The sequence below is a fragment of the Epinephelus moara genome, chromosome 6 (assembly GCF_006386435.1).
Source record: "Epinephelus moara isolate mb chromosome 6, YSFRI_EMoa_1.0, whole genome shotgun sequence".
NCBI lineage: Eukaryota > Metazoa > Chordata > Actinopteri > Perciformes > Serranidae > Epinephelus > Epinephelus moara.
This window is the reverse complement of record NC_065511.1, coordinates 17061626-17080749: the sequence shown is the minus strand read 5'-3', so window position 1 is coordinate 17080749 and position 19124 is coordinate 17061626. Positions and strand designations below refer to the sequence as shown.

The following is a 19124-nucleotide window of genomic DNA, read 5'->3' as shown; positions in this document are numbered from 1 at the left end:
ATGCACATGCCTTGTGACTTAAAGACCGTATTCTTGATCTTGGGCTAATTTGAAACAGACTCCTCCTCTTGGCCTCTCACTGTATGCAGTCACACTCACACACACATCTCATCGCTTTCTTTGTATCAGACTTTCCCACCTTGCTTTGATTTAAAATGCTGAAGCATAACCTGAGGCTACAAAGAACTGGGATGGTTTTATTTTGGATTCTCTGTGAAGATTCAACTCCCTCTCCTCTGTTACCCCTCTCATTTCCTCCTAACTCTCGAAAAAAGCTTTAAAAGCTCCTTTATGTAGGTTACCACTCATTCCCTTTTAGTAACTCTGCTTTCTCTCACTCTGCTATTGATTATGTCTCGTTAGAGTGGGTCAGGTCTAATTACACAAAATGTCATGTATATTGCAGCTGCTTTTTTCTCTTTAAAAATATGTTGGCTTTTTTTTCCTGTCTCCCTGTTTGTAGGAAGCATATAGCCACAGGATGTTCTTGCAGGGTTGTACCCCGTTGCGCCTTGTAGTTGTGTGCATACTGATGTTCAAGTCTAGAAGCACCTTTCCTTCACATTTAACACTTAGCTCCAGGCTGTTCTGTTTGGAGTCAGTTGTGATTAGCTTGGAGGGAAGCTTGTACTCCTCTGTTCTGCTACTTCTGATCCCCCCTGCGCTGCGCTTTCTAGTGCTTTACAGGTCGAGTGCTTTAAGTCTTTTTCACAGTTGAGTTTGGAGATTTGTCTTGAGGCGAGAGGTGGTCCCGATCAGTTACTGCAAAAAAATGGGTCCAGGCTTTTTCAGGGGTCCTTCAGGGCGTTCTGGGATGTGTGAGGCAAAATAATAAATAATTAAAATCTGCATATATTTCAGTCATCAGTAGTCACTATGATGCGGATATTTGTGTAGCATAGATAGTTTGCAATTCTGTATCAAAGTTCAAGAGCAAACTTTTAATCAGATGTGACCTCTGTAACACATCTCTTTATTCGAAAGTGCTATATCGTAGGCAGCTAGTCCAGTTGCCTACGATATAGCACCTAAGATTACCATGACCTGGATGACTGAGAATCTTCACCGACAAATCTCTTTATTATTGTTTTTCTGTCTTCAACTTTTATGTTACATTACATTTTCTCTTAAAGGAGCAGTGTGTAAGATTTAGGGGGGAGTTTAGTTTTGCAGATTGCAGCCAGCTAAAACTTCTCCTGGTTAGAATTCTTTGTTCCTCTTTTTCCTTCGTTCTGTGTTGTTGTTATTGGGAGCCAAATTATCTACAGAGGTCCCTTCCTCTCTCAAACAAACGGACCAGGTTATTTAAACTGGTTAAAAACCTCAGTAAAGCAGTTTCATCTTAAAAATCAGTGTTTCTACTAGGGGTGTAAATCACCAGTTTCATCACAATTGATTCTTTGGACAACAATACAATTTTTTCCAATATAACAATTACACCACGACATGATTTTGATTCGATGTGATTTAGGGGCCTGCGATTGATATGAGACGATATCATGTTCCCACTTAACACAGTTGCTTACAGGAGAAGCTGCCACCTCTTTCCTTTTGCTTTTGGGCATAAAAGATAAAAACAGCAAATAAATAATGTACATTATTTTAAGTGGAACCACGTGCTTTCTGACAGAAATGTTTTCATTTTAACCCAAACCATCATCTTTTTCCTAAAACTTTAGGTCTATCTGGCTTAAAGCCCTGAAGGCAAACTTCTCCCAACAGCCATAAAACATAGACTAACAATAACACCCTTTAGCAAAAATATCAAATTCAGCTCAGTAATTACTGTCAAGTTTCAGAGACAAACCAATTGTTGCTGGCTAGTCACTGGCTAGTCACAGATTATTAGCTCAAGCATGGTTAAGTTGCATTAGCCTAGTGGCTAGCGGCCTTTTTTTCATCTACTCATAGTTTAATAAATTACATGTAACGTTATCATTGTTCTTACTCACTGGTGGTTTAAGTCACTGCAACAGAACAGCACGGTTGAATTTCAGCTTGCATGCACTTTTCCGCCTAACATTGTTGAAACAGAGCAACTAATGTTGCTGTTATGAGCAGCTAGCAGAATGAGATGGCCGTCTAGGCTGGTACGTTATGCTTTATCTCTTAAAGTCATTATTTATATCTGCCATGTGCTCTGTCTGTTGACCTGTATTTACTCTAAAATCAAAAACATCCCCATGCTGCTGATTTATTCCTGAGTTAATAACGCTATCCTCATCGTCTTTCTCTTAACTGCTCGCCATTATCTGCCGGCCGCTGTTTGACAGTGACACAGACTATCAAAATAAAGCATATCCTAAAGACGACAGTATGGATCGATGTTTTCACTTTGCATTAATGACACTGGATCATTGATAATTGAATCGATATATCTATTCAGATTGATGGATCATTACACCCCTAGTTTCTACACCGCTGTACGACTTGTCACAGATGGGCCGCTAGCTTAGTACCTGCAAATGTATGCCCACCTTTTTTCTGATCCAGACACTCAAGAGATTTTTTGCTGGAGCCGAATTATCTGCAGAGGTCTCGTCCTCTCCAAAACAAACAGACTTGGTAATTTAGACTGCTAAAAACACTGAATGAAGCAGTTTATATGACAAGTAATTGTATCTCCAATGCTGTTCGTCACGGACCCTACCCCTGTGAATGAGGACCTGCACCCTATTTAGATATAAACAGCTCATTATGAGGAAACGACAACAAAGTTATTCTTATTTTCAGGCGATTATACACCAAAGAAAACATACTTATTATATTACACTTCATTTCCAGTGCCAATATATCCCCCTAAATCCTACACATTGGACCTTTAAATATTATGTGGCATAGACAAGAAGCTTGTTCTGAATTAGGACATACTGTTTCAGTTGGCCAACAAAAGCACCCTTTAAGAAATGTGTTAAAAGAGAGTTACAAGAGAGGAGAAAAGATCTGTTAGATGTGGCCAGCAATCCAGTTTGATGCTGAGAAAGAACAAAGTGCCATTAACTCAGAAGGAGGTCAGCTTGATTTCCTTTTCTCCTGTCTAAATATTTCTCCTGTCGTTCCCCTTTTACTGTTACATCTTCCTCTCTCTCTCTCTCTCTCTCTCTCTCTCTCTCTCTCTCTCTCTCTCTCCTCTACATTCTGTTTTTCTCTACCCATTTGGCCGCCGATCTGTTTTCAGAGAGTGAGGTCAGAGTGAGTTAGAGCAGGAGGGCCTGCGTCTGTTTCTGTCTCCTAGCTAGACACATTCAGATTAAAGCCTTTAACACTGAGAAACAACCTTTTATGGACTTATACAGCAGCAGGACTCCTGGTAAGCAGCAGTGGAAATTTCAACGCTTGAATGTTTTAACTATTTTTTTCCCTCCCCAGATGCTCTGGAGATTTGCATGGGATCTTTTCACTTTAAAAATGTTTGGCATCTTTGCAGTTTGATTTTTTACAATGAATCTTTTTTTTTCTATGGCTTTGTAGTGTCTCTATTTCTGTTACACTGGCAGTGACAATGATGTGACTCAGTAGTTTGACATTGTTTCTCGCAGCTCATTCAGGTTTGTTTAGCCTCCAATCAATCACATCTAACTGCTTTTGTCTTTTTGTTGTGTGTTTACACTCTCTTCTAAGCTGCCCAAATGGTTTCATGTTTGCTCAAAAAAATTATTTAAAAGTAATACATACTCTCATGTGTTAATTTGCTCTTCATCCCAGGGTCTGACCTCTTTATTTACCTTTTTTGCAGTGAGGAGGTGGCCCGACATGGCTTCACAGTCATTGTGGACATGCGTGGTTCTAAGTGGGACAGCATCAAGCCTCTGCTGAAGATCCTTCAGGAGTCTTTCCCATCTTGTATCCACGTTGCTCTCATCATCAAGCCAGACAACTTCTGGCAGAAGCAGAGGACCAACTTCGGGAGCTCCAAGTTTGAATTTGAGGTCAGTGACACTTAACATATTTCTGATACACAAAACTAAATACTTAAACATTTCTAGCCTGGTTTTGGTTGTGGATTTTGTGCATGAACCATTAGTATTATAGTCTCTTTTAACAGCACAGGTTTGTGATTATTTTTAATGTTTTCTTGGAGAGATGGAGATATTGGTTGTGCCTATTACATCAACATATTGCTTTATATTCTTACAGTTAATTTGTTGCAAAATATTAGAGTTCCAGATATTTTAGCATACCCATCGGTCTTAATTTATCAGCTCTAATTGGACTGCTGCTCAGTGACAGGGGCACTGTTCTATCCCGTGTGGGCATGTGGTGGTGGTATATTTAGTCCTGACCCAGTTACTATGGAAACATGATATATAGGACAGGCCGAAGCATTTTATCCTAACAGTAGTGAGTTGGGTTTGGACAAGCCACTTATTTTTATTTTTGCATTTTTTTAATGATGTCAAACATGTACTGCATGTGAGTATGCACAATGATAAGCAGGTCATTGTTTTGGGTGTCTGGCTGCAAAGTTCTGAATCCAGGAAGTGATCAAGATGTGTACTCCTCTTTGTCATCCAGCACTGTTGAGCTTTTAAAATTACTGCTCATTATCCAGCAGTGCAAGATGACGTGTGTAGGTTCACACCTCCAAATACAACTACTCCTGTTTGTTTGTGTGTCTTAGTTTGCTGGCTGTTTGAAAAAAAACTCCAGTTATTATAGCATCTATACAGGAGAGCACTCAGGCAGACTCCATCCTCAAATCTGACTGTATATTTTGCGTCTACATTATGTTTCCCTTGCTCCAGTGAACCTCAGCAGTGTCTGTTTTTACTTCCTAAGAGTTTATGTCTTTGTATTTCCACCTTATTAACGATAACATAAGAGCTGCTTAAAATGTGTGGAATGTTTTTTTTAGACACCCCACCTATCTAAACAGTAGACGTGGAGCCACTGGCTGCACATTCTTTTCATATTAAGAGTGGGAAATATGTTGACAAGTTAACATGTGATTAGTTTGGAATATTGAGATGATGTTAACTCTGATGATGATGGTGATGAAATTGTGGTGATCTTTCTCTCTCTGTCTTCTTCTTATCCTCCTTTCCCAATCTTGTTCACTGCTTTTCTTTGCCTGCATTCACCCCTCTTTCATCCATTTCATTTGTCCTACATACACCCACCCACACCAGACGGTGATGGTATCCTTAGAGGGTTTATCTAAGATTGTGGACCCATCCCAGCTGACAGCCGACTTTGAGGGCAGCTTAGAGTACAACCATGATGATTGGATTGAGGTTTGGATACTTTCTCTTTTTGTCCTATTTTTTTGCTGTTTAGAAATCGCACAAAAAGATAACAGCCTTTTGACTTGAGACGTTTTGTGCTTAACTGAGAGCTCTGTTCCTCTCAGCAGGACTTCATCAGCAAGTCTTGTCTTTTATTAATACTTTAGTGGTTCAAAAGTTCAGTAGTGTTTTAACTTTCATCCCAGGTGCGGCTGTCGTTCGAGACCTTTGCCAGCGACGCAGCGCGAGCACTGGCACGCCTGGAGGAGCTCCAGGAAACCTTGTCCCAGCGCGATCTCCCGCGGGACCTGGAGGGGGCTCGGCGGCTCATGGAAGAACATGCAGCACTGAAGAAAAGAGCCACCAAGGCATCTGTGGAGGAGCTGGACACGCAGGGACGGAGGCTGCTACAAAGGCTACAGTTACAGACTGGTGGAGGTGGAAGCAGCAGTGAAAGCAGCTACGGTAACCGCAGTGGTGGAGCTAGTGGAGATTCCAATGACCATCATCACGGCTTACATGCGCACGCTGACGCACACAACCTGGTAGCTAAAGTGACGGGTTTGTTGGATAAGCTGCATGGGACACGCCAGAATCTGCAGCAGCTGTGGCACATGAGGAAACTGAAGCTGGACCAGTGTTTCCAGTTGCGTCTGTTCGAACAGGACGCAGAGAAGGTCAGTGCTATTCCATTCTAATCTCCATCTTATTTACATGATGACTGAAATCATGTAGACCTTAATTGTTTGCTCACTGTCTCCTCGTGTTTCTACAACTGGCTTCTTCTGTGTTGATATATGCCAATGTTCAGTTTATTTCTTGATACATACTAGTATTTCAGGCTGCACGGGAGCTAATCTGATGCCTGAGCATACATGCATGCCAGTCTTAGGCGGGTATTTGAAAACATTACGTTTATCCAGACGTTTAAGTCCTCAGATCAACTTTCATCCCAGTGTATCCCAGATTAGTGAGGCTGTGTATGTATATAGTATTACAAAAACTACTGCCCAGTGTTTACAGAGGGTTAATGAACAATAGCCTATTTTTTATTTTATTTTTTTGGTACCTTAAGATTGGGCTCTGTGTGGTTATTTTTGTTTACTCCAGCCCTATTTTAGGGCTTGGTCAGATATTATCTGATCGGTGTGTTTATATGCATGGAAACAGAGAGGAAATGAAAGTGTGTGAGTGTGTGCTCGACTGCCTGTATGTGGTCAGTGTTTCAGAGAGTGTGATATTGCGTGTCTGGAGCTGGGAAATGTAACAAAATGAAACTGTACAGAGCTGGGGGCAAATTCAGAGGCCTGCTATGGAAAGTATCAGAGCTGTAATTAAACACACCTTTTCCATAAGCCAAACATGAAGAGAGAGGGACATAGAAAGGACACACACTATGCACACAGAGCTTGTTCTTTTGTTCGTACTTATTTCAGAGAAGCTTTAAGATGACTCCCCTGTAGAAGTCAGTGCAGTGATAAAAGGTTTGGCTAATTACAAACACCAAATAACACCCCTCTCTTTTTCTCACTGCTGTTGCTGTGAGTGAACACAACTTGGAAAGACCCTTTTCATTTGTCGTGCATTCTGTAAGACTAACTGCATTTTCTCCTCCTCTTCCGTGTGTAGATGTTCGACTGGATAATGCACAACAAGGGGCTTTTTCTCACCAGTTACACGGAGATCGGAGGGAACCACCAGCACGCTGTAGAGCTGCAGACCCAGCACAACCACTTTGCCATGAACTGCATGGTAAGACGTTGGCTTTGTCTCTAGCGTGTGCACACTCAGACACAGACGATGCCGTCACAAACTATCATCATTACTGTCATTCACAGTAATAAGCTGAGGCCTCCCACCCTTCTACAACCAAGCACCTCTTCTTTTATCCCAAACCATCCTCTCTCATGGGGCCAACACTCACAGTGGACTGATACTTTCTGTCTCCCTCATATTATTCAGCTGTTTTCCACTCTGCCTCAACTCTGCCCCCACTGTCATGTCTTGTCACAGTGCTGTTCCCATAATTGACCCATATTACCTCCCTGCCCCTCCCATAGCAGTGTGCTGCCCTCTGCTGCTCTGCTGCACAACCCTCCCTGCCCTCCTGCACCGTACTGTACTCTGCTGAGCTCTGCTGCAGACTAATAAATGTAGCTGAGGACATTGTACTGTGTGGACTCTGCAGTCTTACAGTGCTCTGCACTTATCAAAACCTTCAACCCCTCATGGTCTCGCTCTCTAAAAATATACATCATCAATACCCGGCCCTTCCTGTTTGTGTTGGTCATCTGCCTACCACAAAAATAAAAATTCTCCAATTCCTTTATATTGTCAGATTTATTATCACAATTCATCAGCACAAGCACTTAAACCAAGCTTGAACAACTTGATAACTATCAATGTGTCAGCAAAGCAAATTCGTTGTGGACTGATATTGATTTCAAAACTATCACAACTAAAAACAAAACACAAACATGTTCAGCCCATTACCTCTAATTTTATAAAAAAAAATTTAAAAAAAGTGTTTAATCACAGTTATTTAACTTTCACCGTCATACAGAAACTATTGTTGGTGTGACAAAAGTTTAGCAAAGGGGAGAGGGGCCCCTGGCCTTAATCCTCCCACTGACAGTGTCACTGGTGTTAGGAACCATGCTCAACAAGTTGTGTCAACATCAGGTCCCAGGGGCAGCTTTGGTGACCACCCAAAGCCAATTGTGTCAACACAGTGGGTCAAGACGAACAAATAACCCCTGAGAGTAGAAAAGACAGATGAAACTTCAGTTTAAACTCACACATATATTCATAACACACTGAAAACAAACACCCACACATACACACAGTCGGGTACACTCAGAGTGACCACCGCCCCCTCCACCCATTCTTCCACAGGAAGCAGCGTTTCCTTTTCCTGTTGCCTGCATGGCTGAATGGAAATACATAGTGTCAGGGTGCATGTGTGTCTTGTCGTTTGTTTGGAGATACTGTCTGTGCCCTCTTGTGTCTGTGTATGTTCCCAGTATATGTGAAAATGTATGGGAGAGGTGAACCAACACAATTAACTGTACTGTACATGTGTTCCAGTTTCCACTGATGCCTAAACGTTGGCATTAGTGGTTTTAAAAGGTGTGTTGCTGCACCAACATTGTTTTGTAATATTGAATTAGTGGTCATTGCTTTCACCATGGAAATTCATATGAGCATTATCAACTTAACATTGACAATATAAGCCAAAATGCTAATTGTGACTGTTTGCAATTATGTAATTGAAAATGTGTCATGCACAATACAATAGATGGAGTTTTGTTGCTTTTATGCCCTCTTTGGGGGGCACATAACAAAGGCAGTTTGGGTTAAAAGATAAAGAGCTATAAGTTTTTTACCACAATTATTTTACACTTAGTGAGATATATTCAGGGACTGCTCCCATGTCATGTTTGTGCTAATGAATTGGTCATATTTTTTGTTGAAGAGATTACTGAGAAAAAATATAAAAGCAGATTTTCTTGGCTTTGCAAAGACTGGCAACATATTTTCACAAATGACAAACATATATTAGTGGTCTTCGTTAAACTGTCCTGTATTTAGTTGGATAAATGTGTATACACTGATGAATTGTTAAAAAACAGGAATAAATGGCAGACAGGAAATATACTATTTCTCACCTGTACAGTAAATAGCACAAAACATTCCTAAAACATACTCTAAGAAATAATAAACAAATTAGAGAAAGGTTATGGATATATCATCTGAAGAAATGGTTATCCCGTTTGCTCCTATCGCAGGCCATTTCCTGCAGTGTGATTGTGATTGTGAAGATTGGGAAGTAGAGTGCAGTTTAAGGATGATGGGGTGATGTTACCCAGAGGGAACCTTTGTTTCATTTGCACCTGTAAAGGCGAAAAAGAGTTGCTAGTTAAAATTTTCTCAATTTATACCGTCAAATTTTTCATACTGTATTTATAAGTGTACATAAGTGGACACACACAAACAGCCACACAAATCAGACAAATCTATTCCTCACCCCAAGCCCGTCACAATGCAGTGCAAACAGGTTAGACCCAGAGAAACAAACACTGTCGTCTGTGCTGGAAATGAGGTGAAATGTTCTAGAGATGTTTCTCAGATTGTCTGCAAAGACAAAACAACAGTTGACATTGATGGGGATGGCATTTATAAAATGTTTGATGTGTTTCTTATTTTATTGATTTATTTTGCACGCTTTGGTAAAATGTAAACATTCTGAATTTCTAGTTGTCAACATGAATAATATATTCATTGAACACTAACCTAGTAACCCACTAACTAGTTCCCGGGTAACATTTTCCATATCCACATTCAGGTCCTTACATGTTTTGGTATCTGTTATAAAAGATATGTAAATGGTTGTCAGTTTAGTTTCTCATGGAGGCCAAGTAGAATACACATTCACATTTGTATTTCATGTGTGCACATACGTTATTTAACCTTTTATCACCCACTGTTTAGCCCCCTAGACACCAACACTTAGCAGAGCTTTGACAGACAGCTAGTAGAATGAAAATTAATGTAAATAATTATTAATATGTGTACTTCAAGACTCATAGCCAAACTTTTGCTAACCATGGTCATTAAAAAAAAACAAACAAACACAGGAAATCCCTTTTTAACAAATATTTGCAGCAAAGCAGTCTGGCAGTCCTACAGTGTAATAAAACCTTGAACATTTTGGGCTCTAGTTTCCCGGCGTAGCGCAGGGTGGCGCAGGGTGGCGAACCCCGCGCAGAGCTAGTTTTGAGCAGCGCAACCCCGCGCAGAGCTAGTTTCGAGCAGCGCAACCCGAGGCGCGCTCAGTTTGGTAGTTTGGCAGACCGAGGTGCGCTGAGATGGGTGTGGCGGTGCAGCAGGGGGAGGTGTCGACAGATCCAGCTTGGTGCAGTGACAGTTTCGTGCCAAAAGGCTTCGCCGAAGGTGCGCTAAAAGCTCGCCAGCTGAAACCAGGTCTACTGTCAGCGCAGGCGGAGTGCAGCCGTTTCCAGAATATCAGGCACATTAACAATGCCATAAATACCCAAAAAACCATTATTCAATGCAACTATCTGCAATCAGCACGTAAATGTATCTCTATATCGACTGTCCCGTCACATCTGATGTCAGATCAAAGGGGATTGGCACCGTTTGGCACGTTTGGCACGCGTAATGGAAACCCAACCTGATTTGATTAACACAGCTGCTAATGAGTTCACATCCCTCTCAGCCAACCACAAACAGCCACAGCATCAGATAGGGAGTATATATTCAGCATCTGTCATCTTAGAAAAGTCAAAAGAAAAGAAACAGAGTGAGACTGCGAGAGAGAAAGAGAGCGCACACGCACGAGAGAAACGCAACATTGATTTACAATTGTGGTGACCTCCTCCCAGGCTACCTTTGTATCATCAGCCCGTGGAGGTCTGCTCGCAGTTCCGTATATTCGGTCACTGCGAGCTTGGACCTCCTGGACCAAAACATCAGTTTCCTCCTGGGAGAAGTTTGGCTGTCTGACGCTGCTGCTCTCTTCTGTCATGGCGAATTGAGTAAACTCTCATTACGCGCGGCGCATTTAAGGGCGAGGAGAGGGGCTCATTTGATTGGTGTGATGTGTGTAAAACCCACTCCACGCCTTCTCTCCTCCCTCTTTCCGACTTGCGCAGGTAGGAGGGACAGAGGTGGGAAAGAGGAGTAGCTGCGCCAGGCGCACGGTGTGCCAAACTTGCAAAATCCGCCTGGCCACACCCAGTTGGCGAAGCGCAGGTGCGCTGCACCTCCGCCTTGCCTGGTCTGCGAAACTAGAGCCCTTTATGTCCAAATTTCAAAGGCTCTAATGATCAAAAAATGGTCCATTTGTCATAAATCGGGTGAATCTACCCAAAAAGGCGTATGGGTGTTAAAGGGTTACACATCAATACAAGACATTACAAGATCACCCTAAGCAAGCTAAATTGGTGCCATATATAAATACAGTGTAAAATGTATGCAGTACACCTTTTTTCTAGATTTTTTCCACATCTTTTTTAACTCCAGGGCATAAGCTGCAAGCTGCATCTTTCAGGTTGTGATTTCATTAAAGAAAGTTCAGACTTACAGTGGAAGATCAGACCAAGCAACCCTCCGAGTAACAGAATACACAGCAACAACAAGCACACTGTAGTAAGCCTGAGGAAGTCTACCCAGAAGATAAGATATTATTATTGTAATTTACAAGTATGATATGCCATTGCTTTGCATGTCAGCATTTTCTGTATTTACAGTATTTGAATTTGAGTTTGTACCTTACCTAATTCGGATGTTCTTTGTTCTCTTTTTTGATTCGTTGGAGGGCGTCTGATAGTGATGTATCTATCGGTCAGAGGGATAGAAGGTTGTGCAGGGGTCGGATTTGGGGTGTTCTGCAGTTGTCTTTTAGTTGCAACTGTCTCTTTCTTCATCTCTTTTAGCTTCTGTCCTCTTGGATCAGGGCCTGCTTCATGACCAAATGTACCCTCATTTTCATAAATGTCGTCAGGTCCCGACCATTGTTCAGCATCCATTGTCATGTATTCATCATCTGCTGCTGCAGTCCCCTCCATCATTAAATTGCGTCTCTATCCATCTATCTTTGCAACTGTGTTATGCATACGCAAACACACCTTAACACCACACCTTACATATAACTGTTAATGCTAATGAACTTTTTTAGCTCCACCTTTTGCCAACCTCAGCTTACACAATTACATCACAACCATAAACTGAACTCTAAAAAGACTGAATCATCTGAAAATAGAGATGCAGGTTTAACTCCTGGCAATGATGCCATTGATAGGTATATAATAGAAGGCTTGGTTATGATCTGTAGTGGCTGAAGTCCCTGGCAGGAGGTGTTATAATGACCTATAGGAGACTTCACTCATATAATGCCTACAAAAGCAATCATCAAACTTAGCTGTGTTGGAGCTAATTTCAGTAGCAAATAGTAATAGATCACAGAAACAACAAAACACGCTACATTTGTGCACAATACAAGTGACACAGTCTATACAGATGATCATTTTAGCACCTCAACATGTGAAGTGGAAATATGGGAAAACACTGGAACAGCCCTGGGGGCATGGAGATGATTTGCCTTCAATTTGTATACAGAAGGTATTTTGTAGAGAGTGGGAATAGAATAGCAGAAGTAGGTGCTGTGAGATAAATAGTCTACCAGTAAACAGTTGGAATTATTCAAAGCTGTGGTTTACATTGTTTGAATGGCTTTTCATTGCTAAGCATGGGAATTGGACTGATGTGGCAAAGCAGTGTGTCAAACTTAAGTTCAAAACCTGAAGACTGAATTTTGAACATTTGAACAATGGTCTCAAGGACAAAAACATCATTATGTTGTGCCTTTTCTGACGTGTCATGTAGTATTAATTCACATATCCAGCAAAGGTGGAGTTTATAGAGGGATTTTTGGTATTGTGCATATTTAGGAGACGTGAATGACTATGAATCTGGATGCTCAGGGCTCAAAGTAAATACAGTGGACTAGGAACCAAATACAGAGATACAGCTTGGGTCTCGTCATTGCCCTTTTCTGTATGGATGAATTCATGTCTGCCCACCCCCTTATCTTGCTCACTCTCTCACTTGCTTCATACTCTCATCAGTTTTGAGTTAGGAATACCTTCTTCCTATCTCTGCCTTCCCCCTTTTCGTCCATCAGTTTAGGATTAAAGCTTTACCACCCAGTGTGTTCGAGTTGTCCGGACTGTTATTTAATCTAATTCATAATGTCCTACAGATGGCTCGAAGGCCTTCAGGCTTATTGGTTGTGACTCTGGAACTCTGTTCTCCCTTTCTGCCCCAGTCCCCTCCTCCCCTGTATGTGTTTATGTGTATGTGTATGTGCATGCATGGATGGGTGTTCTCTTTCAAGTCTTTTTGTGCATGTGTCCTTTCCAAAATACCCCATAGTTTTCTCTAATACCACATAAGATCTATAGTAGCAGCCAGTTGCAGTAGTGCAGAACTTTTCGTTTGTGTATCACAACTCACCTACTGCTTTGTATTCGAGGGCTGTTGGATTCCCTTGATTTCTCATGTGAGCCATACTTTTAAGCACGCCATTTTCTCTATTATCCTGGAGCCAACATCAGACTTAATCTAGTGCTTTTATGTCCCAGTGCCAAGATTTTCCTGGATTTTGGACAGTGGAGAATGTCTCTGCTTGGTTTCCATGCAAAAACTCCTACAAGTAAAAGTGAAGCTACTCCAAACCATCTCCAAACCCTGATTATGTCAGAAAAAGACACCTTCAGAAATCATCTCAAAGCCTCATACGAAACAAAGCACCAACCCAGTGTCTGCAGCTTTGATGAAAACTCATCATTTTTGTTGCTTGAATCACCCCACCTCTGTCTGAGGGCTGTAGCTGGTGTTTGGTTCATCTCTCCTCCCCGTTGTGATTGAAACAAGCAAACTAAGAGCCATAATAGGCTCCAGGAGCAGTAATTGAATAGAATAATAACAGGCTGTTAACACAGTTGTTAATTAGCGTTTGCTGATCCGTGTCTATCTACACAAAACAGCTTGGAGCCCATATATTAAAAAAGACGGGAAGATAGGAGGCAAATGGGTTTCTTTTCATTATTCACATGGGGTATGCCTCCCAAGTGAATGACTTTTTAATGTCCACAAGGGTGTGTGTGTGTGTCTATGTGAGTGTGTGTGTGTGTGTGTGTGTGGGAAGGGGTAGCTTATGACAAGGGTGAATCATGTATTGACTTTTATTCTCTCTAATATTACTCACTGTGTATGTAATTATAATTGTGGCTACTATATTTCACTTCCACATTTTGATTGCTTCATAGAAATAGAAGCAGTCTTGGTTGTTTGAAGACATGGTGTCAGTTTCATGCATCATGGCACCCAAAATTAAAGCACAACAATATTTAAACTGGCAGCCTGCTAATTTACCCAAATATTAACATTAAAAACAACAGCATTGGTTATATGAGTCAGTTTTCCTTTGTTAGCGCACATTAGTATTCACTGACTGTCTCTCTATGTTAAGGATAATTAAACAAATTTGATCCTGTATTTAATTAAATTAAAACTAATTAATTTCGACATGTTTTTTAATCCGTGCCATCTTGCTTCTCTACCTCTGCCTTAAACACAGAATGTGTATGTGAACATCAATCGGATCATGTCGGTTGGGAATCGGCTCCTGGAGTCGGGCCACTACGCCTCCCAGCAGATCCAGCAGATCTCAGGACAGCTGGAGCAGGAGTGGAAGGCCTTCGCTGCAGCACTGGACGAACGCAGCACCCTGCTGGAGATGTCTGCCAGCTTCCACCAGAAAGCAGACCAGGTACAGACACGTAACAGTGACAGACACACAGAAAATCAAGCACAGTTCAAATGATGACAGACGTCAACTTGTACACACATGCATGTTATAATAAATGTGTATTTTTTGTTTAATGATATGCACAGAAGCACATCTACATATCCACCTAACTGCATATTTTAGTTTGTACATACCTACAGTACATACTGTGTAAATAAGAGGTAGAATGGAGCGTATTCGATCTATTGCAGTTTGTTAGAGGCTGACAAGAGTTTCTGTCATTTGTGCCAAACCTTATGATAGTTTCATATGTTAGAAAAATATTTTTAAAGAGGAAGAGTAATAGGAAAAAAATTGTCTCCATTACAATTTACATGCACTGGGGTTGCCTTATCCCTAATAGACCATTTAAATGATCAATAATGCTTTCTATTGTTTTGCTTACGGTTGCAGTAACAACACATTAGTTAGTTGTTGATTCCTATTGTTTGCTGAGCGGCCTCTTTTCTACACAGTCTTAAATGCTTTTGTTGTCAATATCAGTGGACAGAGATGCATCACAGACATGACGCTGCATGTTTTCATTGTATATTTGTGGCAAAATAATCTCTGCTCTTGGTTTGTGTAGTTGCTCTGATAAAAAGAATGTTTTCCATCCAGAGCCGAAGCCTAGAGTCAAGCTCCAGAGACATACATTTCCTTTCACTCCTTAATAAAACAGAATAATAACTTTTCAATCACTATTTTATCAAAGCTTTCTACAGAGCTCTCTGCTCTGCTGTTGCTTTTTTTTCTTTGTTGAACTTTCCCCCTCTCTTGCTTCAATCTCTCTGGTTTTCTATCCTTGTCAGCCTTCCTGCTTCCAACCATAACAGTGTGGATGCCAAACCTTTATGCTTAGCTGACAGCCAATCAAGAGCCATCCTAATGCGAAGTCATTGTTTTTCTTTGTTTCCACTGGCTTATGTGTGGTGTTCAATAGGGGAAAAGTCTGAACTGTGCATACATAGGAGTAGCCGTGTGTTAGTGTCCGAAAAATACAAGATCGCGTACTGCATAAATGTAGATGTTAAATATTCAGTCAGTTGTCGCTACGCAATGAAAACTGAACTGAAAACTCATTTGTCATTATAGTAACAATTTTAAAATGTCAACTAAATAGTACAGTTCCTCTGCTTTTAGCAAGGGTCACTACTGCTTGGGTATAAAAGCCCCATCATACATACACAATGGATATTGTATTTTACACACCAGATAGTATGCAGTAGTATGTATTGTAGTTTACTGTACAATAACAGTTCCAACAGAGACAGCTCAAGTTTGAGAACGGATAAATCAAACACTTGATGGCCATGTACATCTCATATCATTGTGCATTTTGACAAACACTATGTTAATAACATGTGTATGATATAATGTTTAAGTCTTTATATCACTATCCTGTGTGTTCTCTTCCCAGTACATGACTAAAGTAGAGCCATGGTGTAAAGCATGTGGTGAAGGAGAGCTGCCCTCTGAACTTCAGGATCTGGAAGACACAATCCACCATCACCAGGGACTCTATGAACACATCACCACCGCATACTCTGAGGTCCGTTCACAAAAGTATACAAAGAAGAGCATGCAAAACACAATATGCAAATATTAATTTCACTTCCACAGTGGACAAAATAGAGCTGACAATTATCCAAATCATGCTTCTCAGAATATACACGCGTCTTTATTACAATACAGTAACAATTCTTTTCATGATCCATCCGTTTGTGTTTGAGTTTTATTTATTTACACAAGTTCAAATCTAACAAATAACATGAAACCAACAGTAAAAGTTATTGGATGGAGAGGTGGGAGAAAAAAAGCGTTTTTTGTTTTTGTTTCTTTTTGTTTTGTTTTTTTTGTTTTTGTTTTTTCGTTTTTTTGGTAAATAATGTAAAAACAATATACCTATGACATGAAAAAATGTACACAAAATGGAGGTTACAGTCCTTTTAAAAAAATGTTTTTCAAGTTGAACCAAATATGAAAAGTAGTAATCAGTAGTTAGTATCCTTGTATCTTACTGAAAATTGACCTCAGTTAGTGAAATGTTTTTGAAAATAGAGATGAGATGACTGTGCTGTTCAGTCTGAATGAACCTGTTTTCCAGTTTTGTTTTGTTTTTACTGTCTTAATGTGTACCCTCGTCATCTTTTCATTGAGGAATATAGCCATAAAGACTTGAAACATTTCATTATTTCCAAATGAGATACCTGAGAATTTTTGCCATATTGTCAAATGACACATCATCGCCTTTTACAGGTAAGCCAGGATGGGAAATCTCTTTTGGACAAACTACAGCGACCTTTGACCCCAGGAAGCGCTGACTCATTGATGGCATCGGCCAACTACTCCAAAGCTGTGCACCACGTCCTAGACATCATCCATGAGGTGCTGCATCACCAGAGGCAGCTGGAAAACATCTGGCAGCATCGCAAAGTCCGCCTGCACCAACGGCTGCAGCTGTGTGTCTTCCAGCAGGACGTACAGCAAGTAAGAGACACGCACAGATAAACAGAGCACAGTCCCCCCACAACGAGACCTGCAGCTTTGTGGGTTTCAGCAGGTTTTGTTATGCTCACGTGGGCCGACGTGCACACTCACGTGTACACGTGTACATCGAAGACTATAGCTAGTCCATTAAGTAATGTAAAGCAGTACCAGTGTGCATACATATCCTCCCAAACATTTTACTTTAATTAATCAATTTATTGAGCTTTTTACAAGACATAATCAAGAATAGAAAATGTTTAAACATAAGGCAAAAATAAAAGCAACACGTACATTTGGTGTTGCTGTCGTATTATTTTAAGATTTTCTTAAAGATCTGAGAAATGTTTGTTGTTTTGCAGAGGGATATTCTGCAAATACTGGATAGCAGAGGGTGTGATTTTAAGATGTACTATAATCAGCTTGAGCTTCCTTAAAGCATTTTCTCACTTCCTCCTGGGGTTTTTAAGTGAGTTTCTATCGCTCTATGTGACTGTCTGTACGGCAGAGCGCTTCGATCAAAATTACTGAGTTGGTGTATAGTGTCATCTCTGTGTTCCTACCCTTTGGGCATGAACTCTTCTCTGCCGCTCTGCCTTTCTGCCCCCTCCCCCCTTCTCTCCCTCCCTCCCTCCCTCTCTGACTTGCTGTATCTCTGCACTTCTGTCTTTCCCCTCTTCCATCCACTCTTTCATCACCCTTTTCTCTTGGTAGTGGTTTCCATGGTGATGCAATTTACTGTCACATAAAGTGTCGAGGGCATTGTGCACGTGTTCGTATGTGTTTGTCCCATCAAAATATTCTCTCAGAGACCTTGAAAGCGTCGTGAAAATCCCTTTCATTACCCCACATAGAAACAGATGAAGTATGGCCATCTGTTTAATAGATAATAAGGTAATTATGTGCAAAGATTTACAGCTAATCTCGTCCACAGTGGAAATGTTGACACTTTGCACTGCTCTGGATTTCCTATTAGGCAAAACTTAATTGTCCACACTTGTGTAATTTAAACATGACAGACTGCAGATGGGGAAAAAGAGTAAAGAAGGGGGGGTGGGGGTGGGTGGGGTGGGTGGGAGCAGAGAGCAAGACAGAGGGGCGAGGGCGAGAGAGATGACAGCTGTAGACTACTGTACTGCTAATGTGATCTGAACACAGTCATGCCAGTCAATTGCACCCCCTACTGTTTGGAAATGTACACTGCATTCTCAATGTACTGTAATTGTGTGTAATGAAACTATGTGCATGCACTGTATTTGTGTTTGTGTGTTCCAGGTGCTGGACTGGATAGAAAACCATGGCGAGGCCTTCCTCAGTAAACACACTGGAGTTGGGAAGTCTTTACACAGAGCCAGGGCTCTGCAGAAGAGACATGAAGACTTTGAAGAGGTTGCTCAGGTTAGTTATAAGTTGTAAGTGTTCATGCAAATCAGATCGTCATCTTGTGATATGCTCTTTCCTCTAGGCCTCAAATGTGCATTTTAAAAAAAAATGCATGTCTAAGGCAAAAAGTTTTATTTCAGAGGAAAGAAATGCTTACTAAAATGATCAAGATTTGACATTGCTGTATTGTCCTAGACCAATAGAAATTTTACAAACTAAAGAGCAGTTGGCCACAACAGTCAAGCCTACTGTACTCTCATTTTAAATATGCTTTATGTTAACGTTTCAGAACACCTACACCAACGCTGACAAGTTGCTAGAGGCAGCAGAGCAGCTGGCCCAGACCGGAGAGTGTGACCCAGAGGAAATTTACCAGGCTGCCCACCAGCTCGAAGATCGAATCCAGGACTTTGTGCGACGTGTCGAGCAGCGTAAAGTCCTGCTAGACATGTCTGTTGCCTTCCACACACATGTCAAAGAGGTGTGTCCTCTCCTCTCCTCTCCTCTCCTCTCCTCTCCTCTCCTCTCCTCTCCATGTCCACATGACTGAATTGGTTTATCATATTTCTGAAGCAGAGCATGCAGTTAAAATGCTTTCAACTATGCAGGATTGATCATAATTTGTTTTTACATTTGACATTATAATTTAGGCTACA

General features: G+C 41.0%; 1 protein-coding gene across 3 annotated transcripts in view; it reads left to right on the top strand.

Annotated features, from left to right (window-relative positions):
• The window catches only part of triob (trio Rho guanine nucleotide exchange factor b), a 123620-nt gene that overhangs the window by 49419 nt on the left and 55077 nt on the right, over positions 1 to 19124 (top strand). For all 3 annotated transcript variants that reach the window (XM_050046123.1, XM_050046124.1, XM_050046125.1), the window contains 9 exons: positions 3737 to 3929; positions 5130 to 5234; positions 5432 to 5902; positions 6855 to 6977; positions 14389 to 14580; positions 16019 to 16150; positions 16858 to 17088; positions 18361 to 18483; positions 18758 to 18949. In XM_050046123.1, the coding sequence (XP_049902080.1) occupies positions 3737 to 3929; positions 5130 to 5234; positions 5432 to 5902; positions 6855 to 6977; positions 14389 to 14580; positions 16019 to 16150; positions 16858 to 17088; positions 18361 to 18483; positions 18758 to 18949 (1762 nt within the window). The remainder of the gene's footprint in view (positions 1 to 3736; positions 3930 to 5129; positions 5235 to 5431; positions 5903 to 6854; positions 6978 to 14388; positions 14581 to 16018; positions 16151 to 16857; positions 17089 to 18360; positions 18484 to 18757; positions 18950 to 19124) is intronic.